Below are 22991 nucleotides of genomic sequence, written 5' to 3'. Positions count from 1 at the left end.
CTGGTGGAACTGAGCATCTGCTGAGCTCTTTATAGGAACTACTTCTCAGAGAAATGCTGGTAAAAACATTGTTAAAGGGTTAATGAAGGAGCCATGTTGTGATGACTTCCTGAAGGGGGAGTCTCAGAAAGAGTAGGAGTTTCTTAAAGAGACAGGGACCTAGTTTTAATGCTTTAAATTACAAAGTTAAAAACTTAGTAAGTCTTATTTTATATAAACAGCCTTTTTATAACAACTGCAGAATTAGGAACATGATTGTGCTATAAAATGACACTATGTGCCTGGAAAACACATAATACTGCCCCTTTAAATTGTCTTGGTTCCTGTTTTTCAGAGAACGTAGGGAAGCTGAGCTGTGTGAAGCATACAGACAGGCAGCGACTCCAGAGGAGGCAGCTTTGGTTTTACAGCGCTACGCCCTCCGCTTCACCATCAGCGATGCAACTCTGGACAGCCTGAAGCTGCCCAGAAGCACTAACAAACCTAACCAGTTCCTGAACCAGACAGAGCAGGAGCACAGCCAGACGTCAGGCGCCGATGAGTCAGAGAGGCTGGAGCATCCAAACCAGCAGGACACAGACAGTCTCACCGAACAGGAACGCTGTGGACAGACAGAGGACTGTCATGAGAAACATCAGTCTGGTGTGAACCTCAGCAGCTCTTCTGCACCAGATGCCCTCCAACTCCAAGACACAAACTCACACAGTGAGAAGCTCCAGTCGGAACAGCTTCCTGAGCCCCACTCCCACCTGACAGACCCTCATGACGAGCATAAGAATCAGCAAGACCCAGGAGCCCCTCAGCCCCCCACTGAACCTGCTGCTGAACCTCAACTCAAACACAAACTCCCTTCCCTTCCATCTGCACCCTCCAGACCGCTCCCCCTGTTGGCGGCCAAGCCCTACTGCCCGCCCAGCTGTTCTCCTCCTGAACACAAACATGTGGAGGTCCAACAGGTAGGAGCCCTGCATTTCCGTCATCTCATCCTGTGAATCTCAGGACTGTGGCAATATGTTTTTGACATAAAAATGAGATGCTAGTGAATTACTTTAATACCTTTTTCACCCTTAATGTGAGACTGATTTTGCACAACTCGACAGAAAAGCAAACACGTTGGTAAGGGAAACAATTTTAGCATCGTTGGAGTTTGATTGAAGACCATCAGTTTTCTGATTTTGATAAAATGACGATTTTATTTTCCACCAAGTCCCACCGAACATCCAGATCAACTAAATGATAGAACATTAAAAAAATTATCTGTTCAGTTGGATTTACAGCAGGGCTGGACATTAAATCTATATCAATATACATCTGGGAGATGTAGGCAGAAGAAAGGCTTTAGCTCAGCAACCTGTTGAGTAACTAGTGCGGCAGCAGTTTCAGGTTTTGTTACTGTGCTTCATAACTACTTAAAAGTAAAAAACAATGTGGAGTGAAAACTGGATGAAACGGAAAGGTTTGGAAAAATTTCACATACTTAAAACCCAAATCTAATCAGTAATTATCAATATAAATTGTTATAAATAAAGATCTGAAACGTGGGAGCTTTGGTTCGACATTTATGACCTTTCATAAAAGAAGTAATAACCTGTAATGAACATGTTTTTTTACAAATATTTTTAGCATAAAATTAACTGCTTATTTAAAAGATGCACTGTGTAAATGCTAACTGCTGTTCTGTTTCCTGTCAGCTGGACGGGTCGGTGCGGCTGAACGGAGAGACGGCTGAGGACTTCGCTTCCCTTCCGGACCCTCTACAGGAAAACCCAGCCGTTTCCTCCCAGCACGCACAGGAACCGGATCCCCCAGAGGACAGTGCAGAGCAGCCGGAGCCTCCACTGACCGAAAGGCCAGCCCCAACTTCAGGCTCCGCCATCAGCTCCCTGATTGCAGGCCGAAACTGCATCATCACCACCACCATCGTGACAGAACTTACAAAGACCCACGTGGAGCCGCTCCACCCGGACGTCCAAGACGACGCTCAGGTAGTTTCATGATCACGCTTTTTCTACAGTTTTACAATTTAAAGTAGACTGTTGAATATGTTTTAATAAGTTGGAGGCAGAAACAAAGCTTCAACACAATTTATTGTCAAAGTTAGCATTAAAGTGGTCAGTGGTTTATTTTACAGCGATAAAACCAACAAGTGACTTTGTGTTGTTTCTGAGGGCCAGAAAGTTATATCTCATCATATTCTGAGTACAGCAACCAAGGAGAAGAACATGATTTGGTCAGACGTAACCAAGACTGAAAACAAACACTACAGATGACCCCAGAACTTATGACCCACAGAGTGACTAAGTGCAACCCAATCCCAGGTGGAAATTTGTCCAAGCCTTTAGATTAGAGATCAGACATTAATATCTGAATCAGTCCCGGTATTGAAAAATATTCTAGATGGGGTATCGATGATAATGTGTCTGATCCATGAGGGCAGATCTGTTCAGTCTTATTCTATACTTCGAGCTCTGACTGACATCATGTTTTATTATTACATTATATTTAAAATTCCTAATTGTTCTTTCTGAATCTTTTGGAAAAAAGTTTGCTGCAGTTTATTTTTCACTAAGGTAGTCAACTTTTTGATTTTGTCAGTTTCAGTTTTTATTATTTATTTTACATTGACTGTTCTCCTCCTAATTGCATTGACTGAGTAAATTAAAGTTGTTTTTATATGTTTGACCAAACTTATGAAGCTACCGGTGTATTTAAATGTGATGCACTAGTGAAGACGTTTTCAAATAAATTAGTAATTCAGTATGTTTACGTCTGCGTTTAAAAAAGAAAAGTCTTCAGTCAGTTTGGATCAGTATCAGCTTGTGCTAGAAAGAAAAACAAGGTTAAAGGTTCAGAGGGTATAAATGTTTCTGCAAGGCACTAAAAAACTCTGAGCTGGTTTAATATGTAGTTCAGTCAAAATGAACAAAACATTTAAATTCCATGATATAAGGAAAGAAAAGCAGAAGGAACACAGAGGAGGCGGAATACTTTCCAGCCTCCTGTAGGTCAGGGGTCCTGTAGACTCAGCTGTTTCCTCCACCTCTTAGTTAGCTTTTAGCTTCAGTATGTTAGCATGTGAGAAACTGCACAGTAGAAAACATAGATCTGTTGTTATATCACTTTAATTTCTTCCCCGGGAGAGTTTGTGATGTAAAACAAGTGTCTGGTTTCTATTTGGATATTTTAACAGACATTTACATGAACAGAAAACAGCGACCTCAGCAAGAACAGCACGTTGAAAAGATCACCACAATGGTCAGGAAGTGTTTTAGAATGACAGTGTGCCAGGGCCATTGGAGATGGGGAAAAATGGAGTACATTTCTGCCAAAAAACTCAGAATCTTTTAGATTAATACCAAACAATTTTCAGAAAAAAAGTTGGAAAAACTTTTGAGATTATTCTCAGAAATGTTCTACTGAAAAATGTAGAACAAACTCAAAAATGTCCTTGTTTTTTCTAGAAAATGTTTGAGATTACTTTTAAAATTTCTGAAGTTTTTGGTGGAAATTTACTCTTTTTTTCATGTACAATGGCCCTAATACGCTGTCATAGTTCTCTAGTCTTTCACTGTTGTTGCTTCACTTTCTGATAGAGGCAAATATCTGGAGACAGCCTTTTGGCTTTAATAGCTTATTGATTTTAAATGTAACCCTCAGGATGGAGCCACTGAGATGCCAACAGAGAAAGGGGATCATCAGCCTGTCCAATCACCCAGCGGTTTACCAGAATACTCTCCCAGTGTCTCTGGTAAATCTGTCAGCCATCTTGAAAACTTTGTCCTGTTTCCTCCAGCAGTCAGGATGTTTAACATGTTCGTCTTTCCACAGAGGGCCTGGAGGAAAGCAGCGTGACTGTAAGTATCTCTACGTTTTCAGCTTCGTCTCTTCCTTTCTGTTTCTCCTCCATCCTCAGATTTGACCCCATCCTGACCTTTCGTCTCCAGTGGTCGCTGTAGTCAGACTTGTGTCCTCACCTTTCCTCTCTTTCTGTCCCTTTTGCTTCGTATACATGTGTGTTTTTCTTTTTGTGTTGGCGTGCTTGTTGGTTGGGTCTGGTCAGATTGAGACCCCCATGTTGAACTTGGCTAAACGTGTTAATCACTGGGTCTGGGACCCCAATGAGGAGCGTAAGCGCTTGGAAAGCTGGCAGCAGGAGCAGGAGCGCCTCCTACAGGTACTGCAGCGTGAGGTTGTATATCTGGAGAGAAACGATGTTCTGGATGGATCTGTCAAAACTCATATTGGTCTTTTAGTGGGGCTTTTTTATAGGGTGCAGTGATTGTAATTTTTTACTTTTGGACATCTTCTGTGTTTCAAAACCTAAACATTTTTGAATTTTGACACTCAGAAAGTTCCAAGTTGTTTCTAAAACATTTCTGAGATTAATTTCTAAATTTCTTAGTTTTTTCTTGGAAAATTTCAACTTTTGGTGTTCAAAGACTTACAATTCTTTTTCTAGAAAATTTGAGGTTCTTGGCAGAAATTTCTATCCACAATGGCTCTAAAACGTCTTTGTACAAGATATATATCACGACATAAAACAAATCACTACTTTGTTTTAATGTTTCTATGCGCTAGATATGAATTTCAGCTAACGCTACTTTGTCACTGAATCGTTTGGGTCCTTCTTGTCAAAGATGTTATTTGTTTTTTTTTTGGGGGGGGGCAGGGTTCTTGTTCTTTTGAACTTATTTTTCTCTCTTTTTAGTCATATATATCATATATTGTATTATTGTATTGTATTGTATATTGTATTATCTGAGGTTAGCCGCTACAGTTGCGCAAACATTAGCTGTTAACACCTCAGCTGCTCTCTGCGTCAAGCTAACTTTGCGTGGTTCTATTCCAAATTCACGGAGCAACTTTTACTATCATTGGCTGTTTATCTTTTCTGTCTATTGAAGGTGCCTTTCATATTGCCAACTTCTTAAAATAATGGCCAAGGAGTAGTTCTTGTATTCCATAAGTTAGCCAGTGTCAGATGAGAGATTTGTGGAATCTTTTCTGTTCAGTTCTTATTTGAAAAATGCATCGATGTTGCTTGTTGGATCATTACTGCATCCTAGAAAAACAGCCGTTTATATATTGGGAAGCTTAAACTTACCTTGATGTTCATGTCCATGACAAATGGACCAGAACTGCATGTCTGTGTGATACATTTGTGTGTGTGAGTGAGTGTTCGCCTTTGATGATTATCAGTGAACATAAACTGTGTCTGTCATCAGGAACAATACCAGAAAGAACAAGAGAAGCTGAAGAAAGAGTGGGAGAAGGCCCAGCTGGAGGTGGAGGAGGAGGAGCGGAAGCACAATGAAGAGGTGGGAACACATGGATGGAGACGCTGGAAGCAAAATTCATTTTCGTCTTGGTCGGTTTATCCTAGATTTTCCTCTTTTTTGTTCTCCGTCCAGGAAAGACGAATTTTAGAAGAGACTGTAGCCCCTCTCAGTCCCTCGGCCTCAGCGCAGAGGCAGCTGGAGCGCATGGCCACAGCGCCTTTTTCTGTGGCCGAGGAAAACAACAACGCCGCAGTCAGAGGAAACGTGTCTCTGCATCAGAACGGACAGAAAATCCACACAGGAAGCGAGGATCAGCACGCGTCGAAGCTTCATTTTTTCCAGGGTGAGAATAAAGCACACATGCTCAGGACTATGTCCACGTGTTTGTGTGAACCGCAGTGATTGGGAGACGTTATGATGTGTGTTTCTGCTAGACTCTGGATGTGATGAACAGCTCCCACAGAAACAGGAAATGTGGAAGACGTCATCTCTGGACCGCAGCCCTCAAACCAACCAGACGCAAAATGTCAAAAGGTGAATGTAACCATGATAAACACAGATTTTAATAGTTTGCCTCAAGTCATGGAAAAATGAAGTGCACCCTCTCTGAGTTCATTACCTTTTTTTCATATGAGAATATAACAATTTTTACCAGGTAGTAAAATAATTAACATGTAGTGAACAATGTAAATAGTTTCCCTGCTGTTGCCATGTAGCCATGGTAATAAATCTATGTGAAAAAACAGTTTAGACCATGATTTAATATCTCGTAGAGCCTTCTTTAGCAGCAATAACGCTTAGTATTTTGTTACTGGTTAATGGAATACTTTCATTTATTATCCTTAAAAGCAGAGCAAATATCCTGAAATCTTTAAAGAAGATCTACGAAATACATTCAGGCCTAAACATGCACAGAAAATACCAGAAGCTTATGTTTGATGACTGAACTTGGTGGCTCACAGTCATCAAAGACTGAATGTGACAAAACTTCCTGCTTTCCCAATGTAATTCAGATCAGGCTCACATGATGCTGTAGCAGGTAACCAGGACGTCTCCCCTTCAGCACCTCAGCCTCCATCTGCCAGCAGGTAAATAATGTTCACTCACCGACACGTGAAGATGTCCAGGCGTCAGCAGGTCACGCCCACCGTTTTCTTGCTGTGTTTGTTTCAGGTGTGTCAGTGGGAAGCGACTTTGTTCGGGCTGCTCCAAACCTCTGGGAAGAGGAGCTGCTATGATCATTGACACTCTGGGCCTGTTTTTCCACATGCAGTGTTTTAAGGTCTGTTTCATACCACTGTTCTCTGCAGGTCCAAATGGACAGTGGTAGAGATAGAGAGGGTGATTGGATTAAGCCTAAATTTGCTCCTTAAAACTACATTTTGAAGAGCTTGAAAGCCTTTACCACTAGTCAACAGATACAGTCTGGACGCTTTGCTTCTAGAACTGAAATGGGATTTAGCCTCGCAGGAAAAATGTTTGACTTGGTCATCCAAGACTCCTAAAAAGAAGATGAAAAATCAAAAATATCTCATTTTTCAGTGTGGCGTATGCAAAGGGCAACTGGGTGACGCTACAGCAGGGACCGACGTCAGGATTCGGAATGGACTGCTGAGCTGTTATGAGTGCTACATCGCATCTCGAGGTAGGAGAACATTCACATTTATCAAAAAAAACACACACACACACACACACACTGGTTTCAGCACTTTGACTTTTGCTCTCGGAGGAGAAAAATCACTTTGAAAATGTATTAACAATATAGTAAAGTGTAATAAAATCCAGCAGCTATATATGTGCTTGATAAGACGCAGCACTGCCTTCATCATTTGACTAAATGTTGCCATCACACTATGAGAGAATAATCATTTAAAATATGTGGTTACATCACAGAAAACAAACAATTTAACTTTAAAATGAATAAACGCAGTCTCATTTGACAGCCCCCTTATACGTTTGATAACAAACTGAAAATGTAATATTTAGATGAAATGTATGAGGCTGGAATAAAAATTGTTGCTTCAGCAGCAGCTGAATTGTAAACTTGTTTTGAAAAGAAATAGATTTCTACTTTCAGATTTTTTGGCAAACTCTTCCTTAAAAGTCTTTTTTTTTTTTTAGGTTTTATTGTTTTATCAGTGAAACACCACCTTTAATCAAATTCTTCTTGAATTGTCAGTAGCGCCCTCTAGAGGCACAACTGGAAACACATGATGTCATGTTTTTCAATCCATTCAGATTTGAAATTTACATCCTCTTGCTGCAGACAACACTACAGTAACAAAACTTCTGCTTTTTTTTTTTTTGCAGGCAGAGGTCAGCCCACTCCTCTATAAGAACCACGTGATTAACTGGAACTGCACCACTGGAGGCGCTGACGGGATAAACTCCAGTACTATAACCATGAGTCTGGCTGTTTGGGAAAAGCCTGGATGCTCTTGAATATTCTGTTTTTACTCTGAATTGCACAAACAACAGACTCTTTTTGCTTTGTTTTATTTTTAAACTGGACTGAACCTCTTGACAACGTACTTTTGATGTACTTCTTAACTGTACACATGTAAACGCCTGTTTTCAATGTGACTGGTATTGATGTATTCATGGGGGGGAAAAAACACATTTAAGGGTTTGTACATCTATGCCTGAACTTTCCTTCGTTACACGCTAAACCCTTAAGCTGAACATTAAATGTTGGCCCCTTAAATCCTGCTTTTGGACTGGTGCGACTCCTTTATTTCCAAATGCGATGCAAGGTGATTCAAATTGAATAACCTAAAGTAGCTTGATGATTGTAATGCCTTACACCGAACTTTTAACACATGATTTTGGTTTTGTGTTTACAGTTTTGCATGATGAAAACATATATAAGTTATTGTGGTGTTTTCTCAGAAGGACAGTGAGCCTTTAATTTAATTTTGACACCATTCTAATCATTTTAATGTTTAACAATCCTTTTCAACTTACAGATACTGTTCTTCAAATTTCATTTTACAAAAATGGCTCTGCATGTTATTGATGAATAATTACTCAAAGTATTTTCCCGTTTTTTGATGTTTCAGCTTTACTTTCTTCTCAGACTGCATCTGAATCAGTGCCTTATGTAACGAATGCAATAGTGAGGTGTTGTACACTCAGTTTGACCTTTGGGTCTAGGCACAATGTGTGTGAGTGGGTGCATGCCTGATGTAGAACTGTCATGTGTGTGATTTGATTCAAAGTACAGTTATATACCAGCAAATAATGTCTGAAGAACCACTACTTCCCCAAATAACCCACTCTCTCTAGTGACATGACGTTAATTATTTTCTGGCGAATCAAAATGTCCTGAAACCTCTTCTATTTTGTCTAAGCGCTGCCTCTTCACAGATTTATTCTTTCCTCTGTGTCTGCTTGGTGTAAACACCTCACAGCCATGTTAGCCCTCAGTGCAACAATCAAGCTCTGATTGTCTTTTATAACAAGTGTATGTTTATCAATAAAACAGTTTAATCTGGTGTGTTTTTGTCTACTTTCCTTCACTCTACTGGACCTAAAATAATATATATATATGGTGCCTATGCCCAGCACCAAGGGCAACACAGAGACAGACAGGACAAACATGCACGTACACACTAACACTTAAGGAGATTTTAGAGAAACCAATTAATAGGATGTGTATGTATGTATTGTACATAGTAGTAGTTAGTGTTTTGTGGGATTTTTTTTTTGTTTTTTTTGTTTTTTGAGTCATGTAGCCCCACTCTGTACCTGCTGGTGGCGGTAATGCTTTTCCCACCGCCAATAAAAATCAGGAAGAAGTATGTTGTTACGCGCAGATGTGTGTTTTTGGTCTGTTTTGTATTTAATATACTCTTAAGTCCATGGAGTCAGCGAGACCTGCTCTTTACGCAGTAAGTAACCTGTCGTTTTACGGTCACTGGTTGCCATGTTAACGGCTAGATGTAGTCAGATATCCTTAGAGCTCGTTAGCTAGTTCGACCTGTCAGTTGTAAATAGGGTGAATTTTAGGCTCGTTGAGGCAGTAAGTTTTCATTAACTCTTTTATGTTTTGAGGACGGACAGCCTGAAAGAACCCACAAAGTTCTATAACCCCCTTTCTTTGTCATTTATCTGTCATTTCCGGGTAATTTTTAAGGCTAATGTCGAGTTTCAATTTTACTAGTGGCTATAATCAGATTCTACAATATCAGTTTGAATAAGTTCAGTCTTACTCAGACACCCAGTGATATATTTCCCGTTAATACTGATTATTAGAGCATTCAACTAACAAAAACCTCAAATTTAGTTTCTCGGAAAAATGTCCATCCAAGTGTTCAAATCAGAAATGTCAGTCGACTGGAAAGATTGTTAGTTTGCAGTATATGGTCTTAATACGAGATTGGGGCTCCTTTAGCATTAATGAATGCAAGCTATAGTTTTAGAATTATTGTGAAGCAAAGCTAGAATCAGGAGGCGATTCATAAAACATGAGCTGTGCGCAGAGCCAGAAGTAAATGTAAATTCAAAATAACTCTTCGAAATCAGGATCCCAGAGTCTGGAGGAAAATATGCAGAATCAAAGAAGTTTATACATTTTGGGGGTGGGTGGGAAGCCATGCCATTTTCTCAGTCAGAAATTCCCACACCGGCTTTAATGACCATGATGTTAGTGTTGGATTGGCCAGGCCACTCACCAGGCCTCAATCTACAGATCTGTAGATAAGGAGGATGATCAGTAATATCAGAACCAACTATGCAGACAATCTGAAGGCTGTAGTTAAAGGGACATTATTTTGTAGGCACAAAGTACCATTTTGTAGCACAATCAAGTGACTGTTAGTTCCAATGGTTAAAAATTGCTATATTTATCAAACATGACTTAAAATAAATTGTGACTTTGCAATTGGGCTTTTGGCTTTTTAAGAAACTCCTGCTCTTTGTGACATCCCACCTGCAGTACATCATCCCATCACGCACTTCATAATTCATGTTATTTGTTATTTATGTTGTTTTATTTATTTATTTTTGGATGTTTAAAATAATGTTCATTAGAATTGAAATTATATCGACTTTTGATTGGGTGTATTTCCATTTGTTATGCCATTACCACTACACTACTTTAAAATGGTCTCAAAACGACTATCATCGTTTATCGCAATAACTTCTGGGCCCATTTACTGTCCAGCAACATGTGTTATCGTGACAGGCCAATTTGTGGTGTGGTGTAGCTGTGGAGTGGACATTAAACGTATGGAGGCCATTAGTCTTGAACACAGCCGTCCAGGGTTTGATTCCCAACCTTGTGACTGCTTGACTTCTTCCTTCACTCTCTGTTCATTTCCTGCACGCACGCTGAAAAATAAAGGCTGCGAGTGCCCCCCTAAAACCTTTAAAAAAGAGGAAAAAAGCATTTTTATCTTGACCAAGATGGCGCCCTCCTCCAGCAGGCAGGCTCGTCAGCAGACATGACGCGGAGCACAGAGGAGGACTCTCTGGTGGACGGACCACTGATCTCCGCTGATGCCCTCCAGTCTGCCATGAGGAGAGAGTTTCAGTCCGTGACAACAGCCTGTCCTGCTGGTTTCCTGTCTCTAATGCACGTACGTTGTGCGCACATTTCTCACCTTTCTATTCTTATAGTTTGTGTTTTACATTGTCGTTACAACATTCCTCAACTTAAACCAGTTTCTGCGTCTGTTCTCTTGGTGCCCTCAGGTTGTGTACGTGGCGCTGTCCTTTTGTGTGGGCGTGTTGTGCGTGCTGAAGTTCGGCCAGGAGGAGGTGTGCTCGCGGATTTTGGGCAGCGTGCAGGGCGACAGGGTCATCGTGTTCGGGAAGGTGTTCCTGTGGGTGCTGATGCTGCTGCTCACCGTCTGGATGCACCACCAGCACAGCCGCGCCCGCGGCCGGGGATACCTGAGCTTCTACAGGCAGACGCAGAGGCTCAAGCAACTGCCGCTCGTCATACATTCAACAGGTGGGACGGCACACAGCTCCCTGTAGCTGCGTTTTCATTACAGATGTGAGCTAATCTTTGTCTATGATATTCTGATGTCAAAAAACCACTATTTATCTATCGCAGTGACTACGATAAATAAAAAACTGAATAAAAATTACACCTGAATAAGCTTGTTCTTGAAAGAAGTCCATTAGAAATCATGACAGTGAGAGATGTAAAACAGCTAAATAAGATATATTTATAACTTAGCCATGGCGCTAGCACTCATCATCTGTCAGCCAATCAGAGGAGTAATAGTATCATCCGGCTGTTGATCACTTGACTAGAAAAAAGTGTTTCCATTGCGGTTGTACCAAATACTGTACATCTTTTTCCATACAGTTGGAAAACCATCCTGGCGCAAAATCTTTTTATCGAGTTTATTGAGTTGTTGAAATTTGCGTGTTTGCATTGAGAGAGTTTATTTTTGTAATTTCAAAATGCACAATTTTATTTCTAATGGAAAGGCAGATGGTGCTTTCGCAGTAATTCAGATGTTTTCTTTTCTTTTTTTTTTACAATAGAACCACAAATTTCACTGCAATATTTCTATTTTGGTATTTTATGTCATCTAGACCAACACAATGTCACATAAAATTGGGAAGTGTAATAAAAATGATGCACAATGTAAAATAAATAAATAAAATCTAAACTCCATCCGTCCATCCATTTTCTAAGGGGGGGCTGGTGCTCTTCTCCAGCTGTCAACGGAGAGGCGGGGTCACCCTGGACTGGTCGCCAGTCCATCCAATATATGTACATTTCAAATTTTCTGTAAAGGGTCAATTTCTCCACAAGATGGCAGTAAAGTGCTCGTGTTTCTTTGTGTGCCAGGTAATGTTCTGCTGCTGCTGCTCCTGGCGTTGAGGTTTCCTCAGACGATCCACGCCTCTGTGATGCTCAGCATTCTGGGTGTTGAAGTTCTGGTGGCCGTGCCATGCCTCCTTTACTACACAGGTAAACTCTAACCGCTTAGCTGATGCTTAATGTAGGTCACAGGACTGATGTTAAGACTGAAACTCAGCTTTTTGGCAAGAAGACAAACTGTGGTGAACACTGCAAATTTACCAATTAGAAAATCATATACTCAAGGTTTTTACATCTGAAGCAGGACATGAGAGATGCATCCCTCCACCACGTCTTTAAGTTTTCATCAATTCTGTAAAAGGAATCATGTCTTAGAGGCTGTGGATAAAGATCCACTTTAGAGCTGGTTAGTTCTAAGGTTTTATGTGCTGGTTCCTGATGAGTTTAGGAGACTCCAAATAAGAGGGGGGAAAAAAAGCTACATTTCTAAAGAAAGTTCAAATAAATGAAAAATGTCTCCTTGAGTACAAAGAAATAATGTTGACTCAAGACTTTTGCTTTCTCTTGCACGTTTTTCCTTTCGGAAATAAAAAGGTTTGTATTCACATCTTTAAACGACAACAAAAAAAACCACTAATTTTGAAACCACAGCCTTTATCCCAGAGTTATATCTTCTAAAGATTATTATATCGTCTTGTTGAATGTTATAATAACTGATTCATTCAGAGACAGCCTGACTCTCCTTCATATAACCCAACCATATGGTACTTATGTACAGTAACATTAGTTTATAATCGTTATTCATCAGAAATAATAACTACATAGAAAGTTAAATAATTGTAAAAATGCTCAAGTATATTTAATGTAAATTGTAGGGAGAAGTTGTGTTTCCATCGACCATATAATTTGGTAATTTGATATTAAGAAAATAATTTCACTCAATGGAAACGCAGCAATTTCCATAGTAAGTTTTGTCACCAGGACGAAATGTTTTTTAAATGTTTATTTTTATTTTTTAATCCACATCAAACTTGGTTTATTTTGCAAAAACACAATGGAAACACTTTTTTCACATCACATTAGTCATGGGCACAAACCACGAAGAAGACAACAGCATTTTTATCATTGACTTATCATGTGTACAAACTTATTCACATGTGATTTTACTTGCGTTTCTTATTTCATTGAAACACCACACATGTAAAATGTTGCTCTTTCAACATTAGAGGAATATAGACAAAGTTCTGCGCACATTTATGGAAATGCATCAACAAACATTTCCTCGCAGCAGACAATGATTAGATTCTGGAAAAATGCTGCTGGGGTTCTTATTACGTCTGTATATGAAGTTTACACCATGACAGTGTTTCTGTTCCAAGTTGTAACCTGCTATTTTTCTTAATTGTCTCTAAAATGAAGATATTTGTCTGCATTTTACATGTGGCTTGTTGTTCTTGAGGTCGCGTATAAAAAGACCAACACAGGAAAATGATCAACTCCCTTTACAGAGACACACAGGACCAATCACACACACACACGTGCGCGCAAACACACACACTCGCACACACTTCCCCCACTCTATCGAAGGATGTTTGCATCACAATACCCGCCCTGCCTTTCTAAGACTCAGCAGCATGACAATCAGCCATTCAGCTCCGGGTCCATCCTTTGCTGATTCTTTGCTTCTATCACAAACACCCAGCAAAGTTTTCAGGATTATTCCCAAACCGGTCCAACCCATCCAGTTGTCTTTTCTGTTTTTGTCTCCTCTAGAAATCTAAAACTAGTTAGTTACATTTAGTTGGCTTCACTGCAAAAACACAAGCTCTTACCCAGTACTTTAGTCTAGTTTCTAGTGCAAATATCTTAGTACACCTGATATAAGTAACTTACAAGTAACTTCTCAGTAAAATAGAGGAGGTTGTTTAAAGCCAATGACTCCTTCATATTGATGAAAAATACTAGTTCCATTGTCAGAATATTTCACTTAGAACATGACATTTTTCCCATAAGTGAAACAATCTGTCATTGGAGCGTCCTCTGCAAATCAGAACAGGCAGAATTACAACACTTAAAATGATAAACATTTACAGAAACTTTTCTGTAAGAAAAGAAAAAAAAAAATTCATTATTCATCTAGAACAGGGGTGTCAAACTCCAGTCTTCAAGGGCCAGTGTCCTGCAGGTTTTAGATGTGCCACAGGTACAAAACACTGGAATGAAATGGCTTAATTACCTCTTTCTTGTGTAGATCAGTTCTCCAGAGCCTTAATGACCTAATTATTCTATTCAGGTGTGGTGCAGCAGAGGCACATCTAAAGGTTGCAGGGCAGTGGCGCCTCCAGGACTGGAGTTTGACGCCTGTGTTGTAGAAGTTTTATTTATTTTAGTTTTTTTAAAGTTTGTATTAAACCTTTCAGAGGAAGTTGGTATCCCTAAGCTTGCTAGCAGACGGCTTCTAGCCGTTTTTTTCTGTTGGTGCAGCCTCTGAAGCAGAGGACATGGATCCCCCCCCAGCCTGAAAGCTCAGTGAGCTCCTGGCCCCGCCCACCATTCACACACACTCCCCCGAGATTTAAAAGAGAAAGGCAGAGTGCTCTGCTATGACTCATCAGCATTTTTAATTAGTTTTCTTAAAAAAGGGAATTTTATTGCCGCTGTTTGTTGTTCACTAGTTGATTCACGAGATCGACTCGGTTACTAGAATCAAACCAGACGTTTTTAACAGCGTCCTGAAATGACTGAGCGTATTCCAAGTCTGAAGCAAGGTGGCAACACTGAACTTCAGTGGTCCAACAACCAGGGGCAGACATTTTTCTGCTTGATGGCCGATGAGAAACAACAGCACCGTGTAATTTAGGCCGTCTCGTCGTGACGACTGAACCCACATTGAGGTGGTTGTAATGGTAGACGACCTGAGTCAGGTAGAACCTAGCACTAACAGAAAGAATTGGTGATAGTTGTACTAGCTAATGTGGGCAGCCATGTTTGATTGATCAGAGCTCTGTGGGATGTTTACAGCTGCAGTATGTAACTTTTACAAAAACCTGTTTTCTCCATATTGGTTAAAATGATCACCATCTTTAATATGAGACTGGTCCTCTGTGAAAAGATCGATCTACTCCACCTTCATCCCTGTGTTTTTCTGTCTGAAGAAATGAACTGCACATGATCACAAACAACCAATCAGGATGTGGAAGAGGGGCTTAGTGCTGTTAATCAACTTGTGTACGCGTTGCTAAATGTGCTAATGGTGGAGAAACGACTAACATTAGAGAAAAACTATATCTGTCATAATCTGTGACTATGCTAACTAGGCTTGTCATTCAGGGGCAGGGTTTGAGCAGCGCTTACAGAAGGGCGAGCGATGGCACTAAAACCTTCCTCCAGGTTGTGATTGGTCGTTTCTGAGCAACTTATTTGTTCAGATGACAGCAGAACCCTGAGGAAAGGCAGAGACGCTCAATTTTTATTTTATTTCATTTTTTCATTCACAGATTATCTGTCTCATACTTTCACGACGTAGTGAAAGTATAATATGAATCAAAAAACATACATTCTTGTATAAGTTATATAAGTACTGCTGATCGTTGTTCATAATATTCTCTAAGGCCTTCCTGGAACAGCTGTATTCATATGAAGATGAAATGTCATGCAGCCGTTTGCAGTTTAATGAAATGGCTGCACTGCGTCTTATTTTCAATTAACGTTACAATTATAATGTACCTGTTGAAAAGCCATTAAAATGTGTATGTTAGAGGCTGTCGCATGACAAGAGTCTCAAGAGATATTTAAAGTTAAATTTAAACATCTAATGTTAATTTAACGTACAGTTAAAGTAACCCCGTCCTATGTGAACGGTGTTCACGTTCTATGTGAACCTTATCATCATTCTAACGATAAGGTTGATCAGCATTAGAATGATTCAGGATTTTCAGGTGACGCCTCCCCTTTCAGCTTTTCTTTTGGCCGTGTAATGCTGCTGCTGAAGATGATGGATCAGAGGATGTTGCTATCGAAGAGTCTGGATTGAAAGGAAATCCATATTAAAGGTTCATTTGGCCGCTGAAGGGCACAGATGCCTGATGGAGATACCGGCCGGCCACGAAGGGAAGATAAGAGGCAAGAGGATTTAATTTAGCCAAAGGGGAGCGCTGCCCCCCACAACCCACCCAGGTATTGTCCCCGTGTTTACAGGGCAGCTGATCCAGTCTGGTGTTCCTCTGGGGTTTGTGTTTGTGTTTGACAGTCACATTCCAACTGAGATCAGGCCGGTCCAGCATGGTCAAACCATGCAGCGCTTCATGGTAGCTCACGCTGACGCCAGCAGTTGGGTCCTAGATGGGACGCCTGCAGCTATGAAGTCCACACAGGAAGGCCTCGTTCAGCGGCTCTTTGAAGTGCGGGCTGATTGTTTGAGCTCCTCTGTATGTTTCTGCCTCTCATTTTAACATGAATGCACTCTGCTCTATAGAGCTGCATGCACATCAAAGCCTTCAAAGGACTCCACTTAGAACACATCCTTCTGTTCTGCCAGCGCCGGAGTTAATGTGAGCCCCGCAGGGCGCATGGCACCAGCAAGGATGCTGATACCTGCAGCATAACCTTGCATAGTTGATGCATTTCTTCTTGGCATAAAGACATTCTGGTCATTCTTTTAAGGGGGCAGTATTGTGTGTTTTCCAGACACAGAGTATCATTTTATGGTACAATCAAGTAACTATTTTACCCTCAGTTGTTATAAAAATGTTGTGTATATTAAATATTACCTTAAAAGAAATTTGACTTTGTAATGTAACACCTTGAAATTGGACCTCTGTCCCTTTAAAAACTAAGCCTTCAGGAAGTCATCATAACATGGCTCCTCTATTAACCCTTTAACAACATTTTTACCAGCGTTTCACTCAGAAGTAGCTCAAATAATGAGCTCAGCAGACGTCCAGTTTCACCGGGTGTTTGCTAATTGCTTCTGGCTAGTCTGAAGGAGCTGCGTAGCGGAGGAGTTGAAGGGGAGGGCTGCTCTGTGAGGCAGAAGCTCTGAAACTGCAGCTCTGAGTTAGCAAACACCTGGTGGAACTGTTCATCTGCTGAGCTCATTGTAGAAGTTACTTCCCAGTGAAACACTGGTAAAAACGTGGTTGAAGGGTTAATAGAGGATCCATGTTGTGATGACTTCCTGGAGGTGGAGTTTCAGAAAGAGCAGGAAGTTGTAAAGCGACTGAGGTCCAATTTCAAGGCATTTTTTTAAAGTCATATTTGATATCTATAGCACTTTCATAACAACTGAAGGTAACATAACTATTTGATTGTGCTATAAAATGGCTCTGTGTGGCTGGAAAATACAAGATTTCTGAAACATACATAAAAGAATCAAAGCAAAACTCCAGGTATGGTTTTGATGAGGGGATAAGATAATACAAATCTCCAAAAAGTCCATTGTACATCATACTGCTCCTTTAACGTTTGAGTTATATCTGCAGGTTTTCTGAGGTTTTTCTTTTGGGCTTCGTGTTTTTCTCGACTGTTCAGTTGATGAGTTTGACCTTGACAGGATGTTGTACAGAGACCTTTTGAAGAATGAGAATAGTGGATTAATCGGAAAACAAGCAAAGACTTTCGAGAGTTTAGAGTCTGAACTGATTTAATACCCACAGAGGCTCAGAGAGGAAACCACGTCTCAGTGTCAAACCTGGAAGCAGACGACCTCACTGGGCTTCTCTCCGTAACAGAATCCCAGACCCCACACTCCTCCACCACAACGCGCCTGTGATTCCCGTTTATTTCCGCCCAGCAGCACTGAAAGTACTCCGACTCCTTTGTCTCCTGTTTAAACTCGTGTGGTGCCGTTTAGCTGTTAGCACTTCTGCAGCTTCACTGTTACCACCTGGAAATGTGCACTTCCAGGTGTGTGACAGAGGCTTCAGATGAGAGCAGTCTGAGTCTCACCGTGTGAGAGTCTCTGACAGGAAGGCGTGAAATGTGCCACCTCCTCCACACCGCCTGCTACAGCCAGCCGTCTGACACTCTGCCTTCGCCTTTCTGGGTTTAAAACTACTGTGACAGTGTTTATTTTACAGACAGACTGCATTGTTAGTCTACTAAAGGCATTAGTATAGAAATGAAAGCTTAGATGAATTATACACTTTGTAGAAAGCCTTAGCTCCACGATCTCCGGTCTGGAGGAACTACGGCGCGCTGCTCAGAGGTTTTAGTTCTTTCACACCAGCTGTCTCCACATCTTCTTCTGCACAATTCCTCACCGGTCATTCTTTTTCCTTTTGGACTGACTGGGACAGTTTAGCAGCTTTGTTTTGTTTCTCCTACACCAGCCGAGACGTTCCTCAGCTGTGTGTCTTTGGAGTCGTCTTACTTTAAAAAACACACCCATTCAAATCCTTATCAGGACTGTTTCAGTAAATTTCACTATTTATTCTCCATTTCTATGTAGCATGAAGGGACGATGTGATGCTCCCACCTCCAAATGTTAAGCTCGAATTATTTTAGGTGTAGCTTTTAGTGAAAAAAAAAATCTTTGTACAGTTCAAATAAGACAAAACTAATTTCAAAGTAATTTCTTTTTGTCCACATATAGGAGTTAGTTTTAAGTCAATAATTCCTTAATTTCCATGAAAAAGTGCCAGCAAATCGTTTCACTTATAACAAGATATTTTTCCCATTTTACAAGTAAAATAATCTGCCAGTGGAGCTGGTACTTTTTCATCAATATTAAGGAATTATTGACTCCAATATTTTGCTGAAAAGTTTGTTTATTTTGAATATTTAAAATGTCTTCCAGTTAAAGTATGAAATGTGTTTTGATCTTTGAGAATGTGTTCAGCATTATTATTCCATTTCCACTAAATAACGTGAAAATGATCTCAAAACAGCCGTATTGTAGGGACACCTGGTCGCTCAGTGAAGTTGTTCTGGTGACATTCCTGCTGGCAGGACTCTCTAAACATGGACAGGTTTCAGCTGGTGTCTCATCTTTCTTTACATTTTTGTATCTTCTTCATGTGTTTTCTGTCTCATCCCTTTCTGTTTCACATCATTTATGGGCTAATTTGTATTTCGTTTCATAAAGTGTTCTGTGACTTGAATCCCAACTCCATTATCCATCCTTCCTCCCTCCATGTTCTCTACCTAATCTCTGCTTCTCGGCATTCTTTCTCTGCCTCATATACTTGCCTACTGCAGCTTCATTTACACACACGCACACACACACACACACACACACACACATAGATTTAGGACCTCATTATGCAGGAATGTGGAGTATTTCTTTATATTGTGTGGATGCTCTGAAGCTGAACTGTTCAGGTAAAGATAAGGTTCTGTTTCCTCTGGCTAATCACTCTGGAGTCTTATCCACACCTCTTCATGTTCTTATCTCGGTCCCCGGCAACGGCGTCGTGTGTTTGTGCTGCGGTTGTTCCCACACCTCGCCATGAGCCACGCCCCGAGTGCTAAGGTGGACGCTCAGGGCGTCAGAATTGGAGGCTGGGGAGCGGAGGACGACGACTCCTGAGCGTAGGATGTAACGGTTCACGTGAGACTGAATGAAGACCAGACCAATCGTTTCACACCCAGTTGGAAGTCTCTCATTAGCCGCCTTTCCATCACAAATGTGTGCAAATCTTTGTCTAGGTTCCACTAATGTCGAAAGAAACGCAGTTGCCGTGTTTCTATTAAATAAGCAACGACTAAAATTAAAATCACATGCGAATAAATTATTAAGAAACTTCTTCATCCTTCTGCCACTTCCTGTTGTCTTCTTCATCTTTTCCCCAGTAGCATCATCATCTGACTGTTTCCATTGCACTTTTGTGAATTCTGTTTTCTCAATTCTGTTGTCAATGGAAGCACAGTTATTAATGTTCTTCATTTACTCAGATTACAACCTGAAGCCTCTAAATGTATTGCTGTGTGTGTGCGTGTGTGTGTGTGGATTTTTCTTTATAGTCAAAGTAATGCAGTTCAACAGACAGCGAGCTGCACCAGACGTGAGCCAAGAGGAGCATTCACACACATACAGCGTCACAAGCCTGCCGACAGAGACCGGCTTCAGGTACACCGCTCACACACACACACGCACACACACACACACACCACAAAATCAGGTTATTTAATTGGGGGGGATTTTCATTCAGCAAGTTCAGCTTGTTCAGTTCAGTTTGTTGTAACTAAATAACAACAAAAAAACAAAAACTGAAATTGGTTGGAGTTTGAGAAGATGGAGCAAAAGAACTGACCAAGGAGCACTTTCTATGATTGAGACAATCATAGAAAGTGTGCTCAAAACACACACACACTCGCACCACAAGGTCAGGTCATTTTATAAATATACAGATAACAGTTGAAATATCAGAAAATAATGAAAATTGCAGAGTTGTAGGAGAAGAAAGTAGCAGGTTGAGGGAAAAGTGGTCTGTTTGTCCTACAGCTGCTTTAGCCTGCAGCAGCAGAACTCCAGAGATGGATCAATCAGGACGGGGTGCTGTGGTGACCGAGGGGTTAAGTACAACTCGCATATGGAGTCCTTAGTCCTCGATGCGGCTGTCGCAGGTTCGATTCCTGGACTGGTGACCCCTGCCACATGTCTTCCCACTTCTCTCATTACCCACTTTTCTGTCAATTCGCTATTGCATAAAGGCCACTACAGCCAATAAAACCTTAAAAAAAAAAAAAAAAGAAAACAGGGATAGATCAGGATAAGCTAACTCTTCAGAACGAGGCAGAGCCATGTTGACACTAAAGCTTCCTCTTTCACCATGACGACAACCCAAAGCATTCACTCAGATTAGAAAATGAACATCTGCAGTTTCCCTTAAGAAGATTTGGATTTTAAATCTTAATGAGAATCTGTGTCCTGTAAGAAAATCCAACTTCATCAGTGTCAGTTTAATCTAGCATTCATTCATTCATTCATTCTTACAAATAAGCCTGAGTTTTAACCTGGGTATGTAAAAGATGAATTCTGCAAAAGGAGCTTAAATATAATATTTCTGTGACCAGTAGGAGAAATGCAACCTCCAGATGCGTCTTTACTGTCATATGTTGCACAACATTTTCTGACCTGCTGACCCCCACAGAGAGGGAATCCACTGGATCGGTCATTCATTACAGTCACATTGGTTTAGTTTTAGTGTCCTGTTGTTTTGTCATCAAATCTTTTACACAACAAATAAAACATGGTAAAGATTTACAGAGCCAGTGTTGTGTTATGAAGTCCTTCCCACAACAAGTAGTAAAATTTACTACTTGTTTTTTTAGATTTAAATCATGTTATGCTCCATCATAAAAATAAATAAAAAAATCATTACGGAGTCTTGCTTTGATTCTTTCATGCATATTTGAGAAACCTTTTAATCTCCCATGGCAACAATTCAGCTGTGCAAAATGCCTGGGTGGGCACCCAGGCATTTTGGGTGCCTAAATGCAGCTCCTTAGAGCTGCAGTTTGAAAGCTCCCGAGCGTCCAACTCACTCAGCTCCTTCAGACTAGCTGACAGCAATTAGCAAACACCTGGTGAAACTGCACATCTGCTGAGCTCATTATAGGAGCTGCTTCCCAGTTAAAACTTTGTTAAAGGGTCAATAGAGGAGCCATGTTGTGATGACTTCCTGTAGGTGGAGTTCCAGAAAGAGCTGGAGTTTCTTAAAGAGGCAGAGGCCAAATTTCAACTCTTTAAATTGCAATGTCAGATTTCTTTCAAATTATATTTGATATATACAGCATTTTGTAGAGCAACTGCAGGTAGCATTTCTAGGCACATTATTCTATGTGCCTAGAAAATACATAATACTGCTCCTTTAAATTTAAAAGTTCATACAAACACAACTAAATTCCATGTTCTTAGTCGGAAACAAGAAAATGCTAAAGTTGACAGATGTGTGTACAGAAGAAAAGTGTTCTTAGCATCTGCTAACTCCCACCAAACTTAAGCCTGGTTTACAGAAGACGGTGGAGCAGCTGGTCATAAAAATGAGTAGAAAAGCAGCTACAGTCCAAAGAAAGAAAAATATTTTTGATGACTGAATCTCTGCATGTCCTGCCTGTGTCTCAGAGGCTTGTCCGGTCTGGAGGAGGTGGTGGAGAAGCAGGCCGACCTCATAGAGTACCTGAAACAGCACAACACGTTACTGAGCAAGAGGCTGCTCAACCTCACCGCTCAGCACTGAGCTCACCCTGCTGATGAAAGCCTCCAGCTCTCAGGAGGAAGATCGCTCCACCGCTCTGAGAGGAGAGCCGAAGGAATAAAGTGGAGCAAACACACCTGTTCACACACACCGAGCCGGCCGGCTCCACCGCCAAGGCCTCCGCACCCGAGATGGACTGATAACGCAGGAGGAAGAGGAAGATGGAAGGTGAAGGGAGGAGATGGAGTCGTGGGTCACAGATCTGAGGTGACGGAGGTTTTTATCTCTGCTCTACAAGCTTCACTGACCTCTGACCTCTGGTCTGTTCCTCTGAAAGCAACAGAGCAGTAAGAGCTTCTGCACAAAGGACAGAGAGGTTATCATCTACCTGGGTCAACATGCACTGTTTATCGCTCGCATTACTTTTCTTACATGTTTTGTCGTTAAGTCTGTGAATCAATAAAATCTTTGATTTTTCTTATTTCCTTTCGTCTTAACTTGAACTTTAGATCAGCTGCAGCAGCAATAGCAGGACTATTGTGCTTCATATGCTCAGTTTTTAAAGCCATGGTAACATGGAGGCCGCCATGTCTACATGGATACGGGCAATTTGTAATGGACACATTCTTCACATTTTTCACCTAACCTCTTAAAAAACACAAATAAATATTTAAATTCTGTTTTTTAATAAGAAAATAAACATCTGATTTCCTAAAATGCAGTAACAACATTCCTTGGTGTACTGTAATATTTCTAACAAAGCTTGCACCTGCTAAAATTATATCTTTT

At 40.7% G+C, this 22991-nt stretch overlaps 2 protein-coding genes across 9 annotated transcripts in view; both read left to right on the top strand.

The window, feature by feature from the left end:
• Positions 1-7988, top strand: part of LOC122830401 (LIM and calponin homology domains-containing protein 1-like) — a 37020-nt gene extending 29032 nt beyond the window's left edge. For 5 of the 6 annotated variants that reach the window (XM_044115727.1, XM_044115728.1, XM_044115732.1 and 2 more), the window contains 12 exons: positions 335-956; positions 1692-1985; positions 3658-3748; positions 3829-3854; positions 4061-4174; positions 5226-5318; positions 5412-5622; positions 5714-5813; positions 6293-6367; positions 6453-6561; positions 6822-6924; positions 7590-7988. In XM_044115727.1, coding sequence (XP_043971662.1) covers positions 335-956; positions 1692-1985; positions 3658-3748; positions 3829-3854; positions 4061-4174; positions 5226-5318; positions 5412-5622; positions 5714-5813; positions 6293-6367; positions 6453-6561; positions 6822-6924; positions 7590-7615 — 1864 coding nt within the window. In that variant the 3' untranslated portion in view covers positions 7616-7988. The remainder of the gene's footprint in view (positions 1-334; positions 957-1691; positions 1986-3657; positions 3749-3828; positions 3855-4060; positions 4175-5225; positions 5319-5411; positions 5623-5713; positions 5814-6292; positions 6368-6452; positions 6562-6821; positions 6925-7589) is intronic. The other variant, XM_044115729.1, reaches the window with a different exon arrangement.
• Positions 7989-9022: 1034 nt separating this feature from the next.
• tmem192 (transmembrane protein 192) lies at positions 9023-22683 on the top strand. Of its 3 annotated transcripts, none has more exons than XM_044115735.1 (6): positions 9023-9169; positions 10706-10858; positions 10974-11235; positions 12091-12213; positions 20026-20131; positions 22130-22683. In XM_044115735.1, exons 1-6 carry the CDS (start codon positions 9140-9142, stop codon positions 22242-22244), a joined length of 789 nt encoding a protein of 262 aa, XP_043971670.1. In that variant the 5' UTR covers positions 9023-9139; the 3' UTR covers positions 22245-22683. The 3 variants fall into 3 exon arrangements, with proteins under 3 accessions (XP_043971670.1, XP_043971669.1, XP_043971671.1); XM_044115734.1 differs by having other exon boundaries at positions 9038-9169; positions 10703-10858; XM_044115736.1 differs by lacking the exon at positions 9023-9169 and adding an exon at positions 9212-9300 and having other exon boundaries at positions 10703-10858.
• The last annotated feature ends 308 nt before the right edge of the window (positions 22684-22991 follow it).

Source organism: Gambusia affinis, linkage group LG04 (assembly GCF_019740435.1).
Source record: "Gambusia affinis linkage group LG04, SWU_Gaff_1.0, whole genome shotgun sequence".
Classification (NCBI taxonomy): Eukaryota; Metazoa; Chordata; class Actinopteri; order Cyprinodontiformes; family Poeciliidae; genus Gambusia; species Gambusia affinis.
The sequence above is the reverse complement of the archived record's forward strand: the minus strand, read 5'-3'. Positions and strand labels throughout refer to the sequence as shown.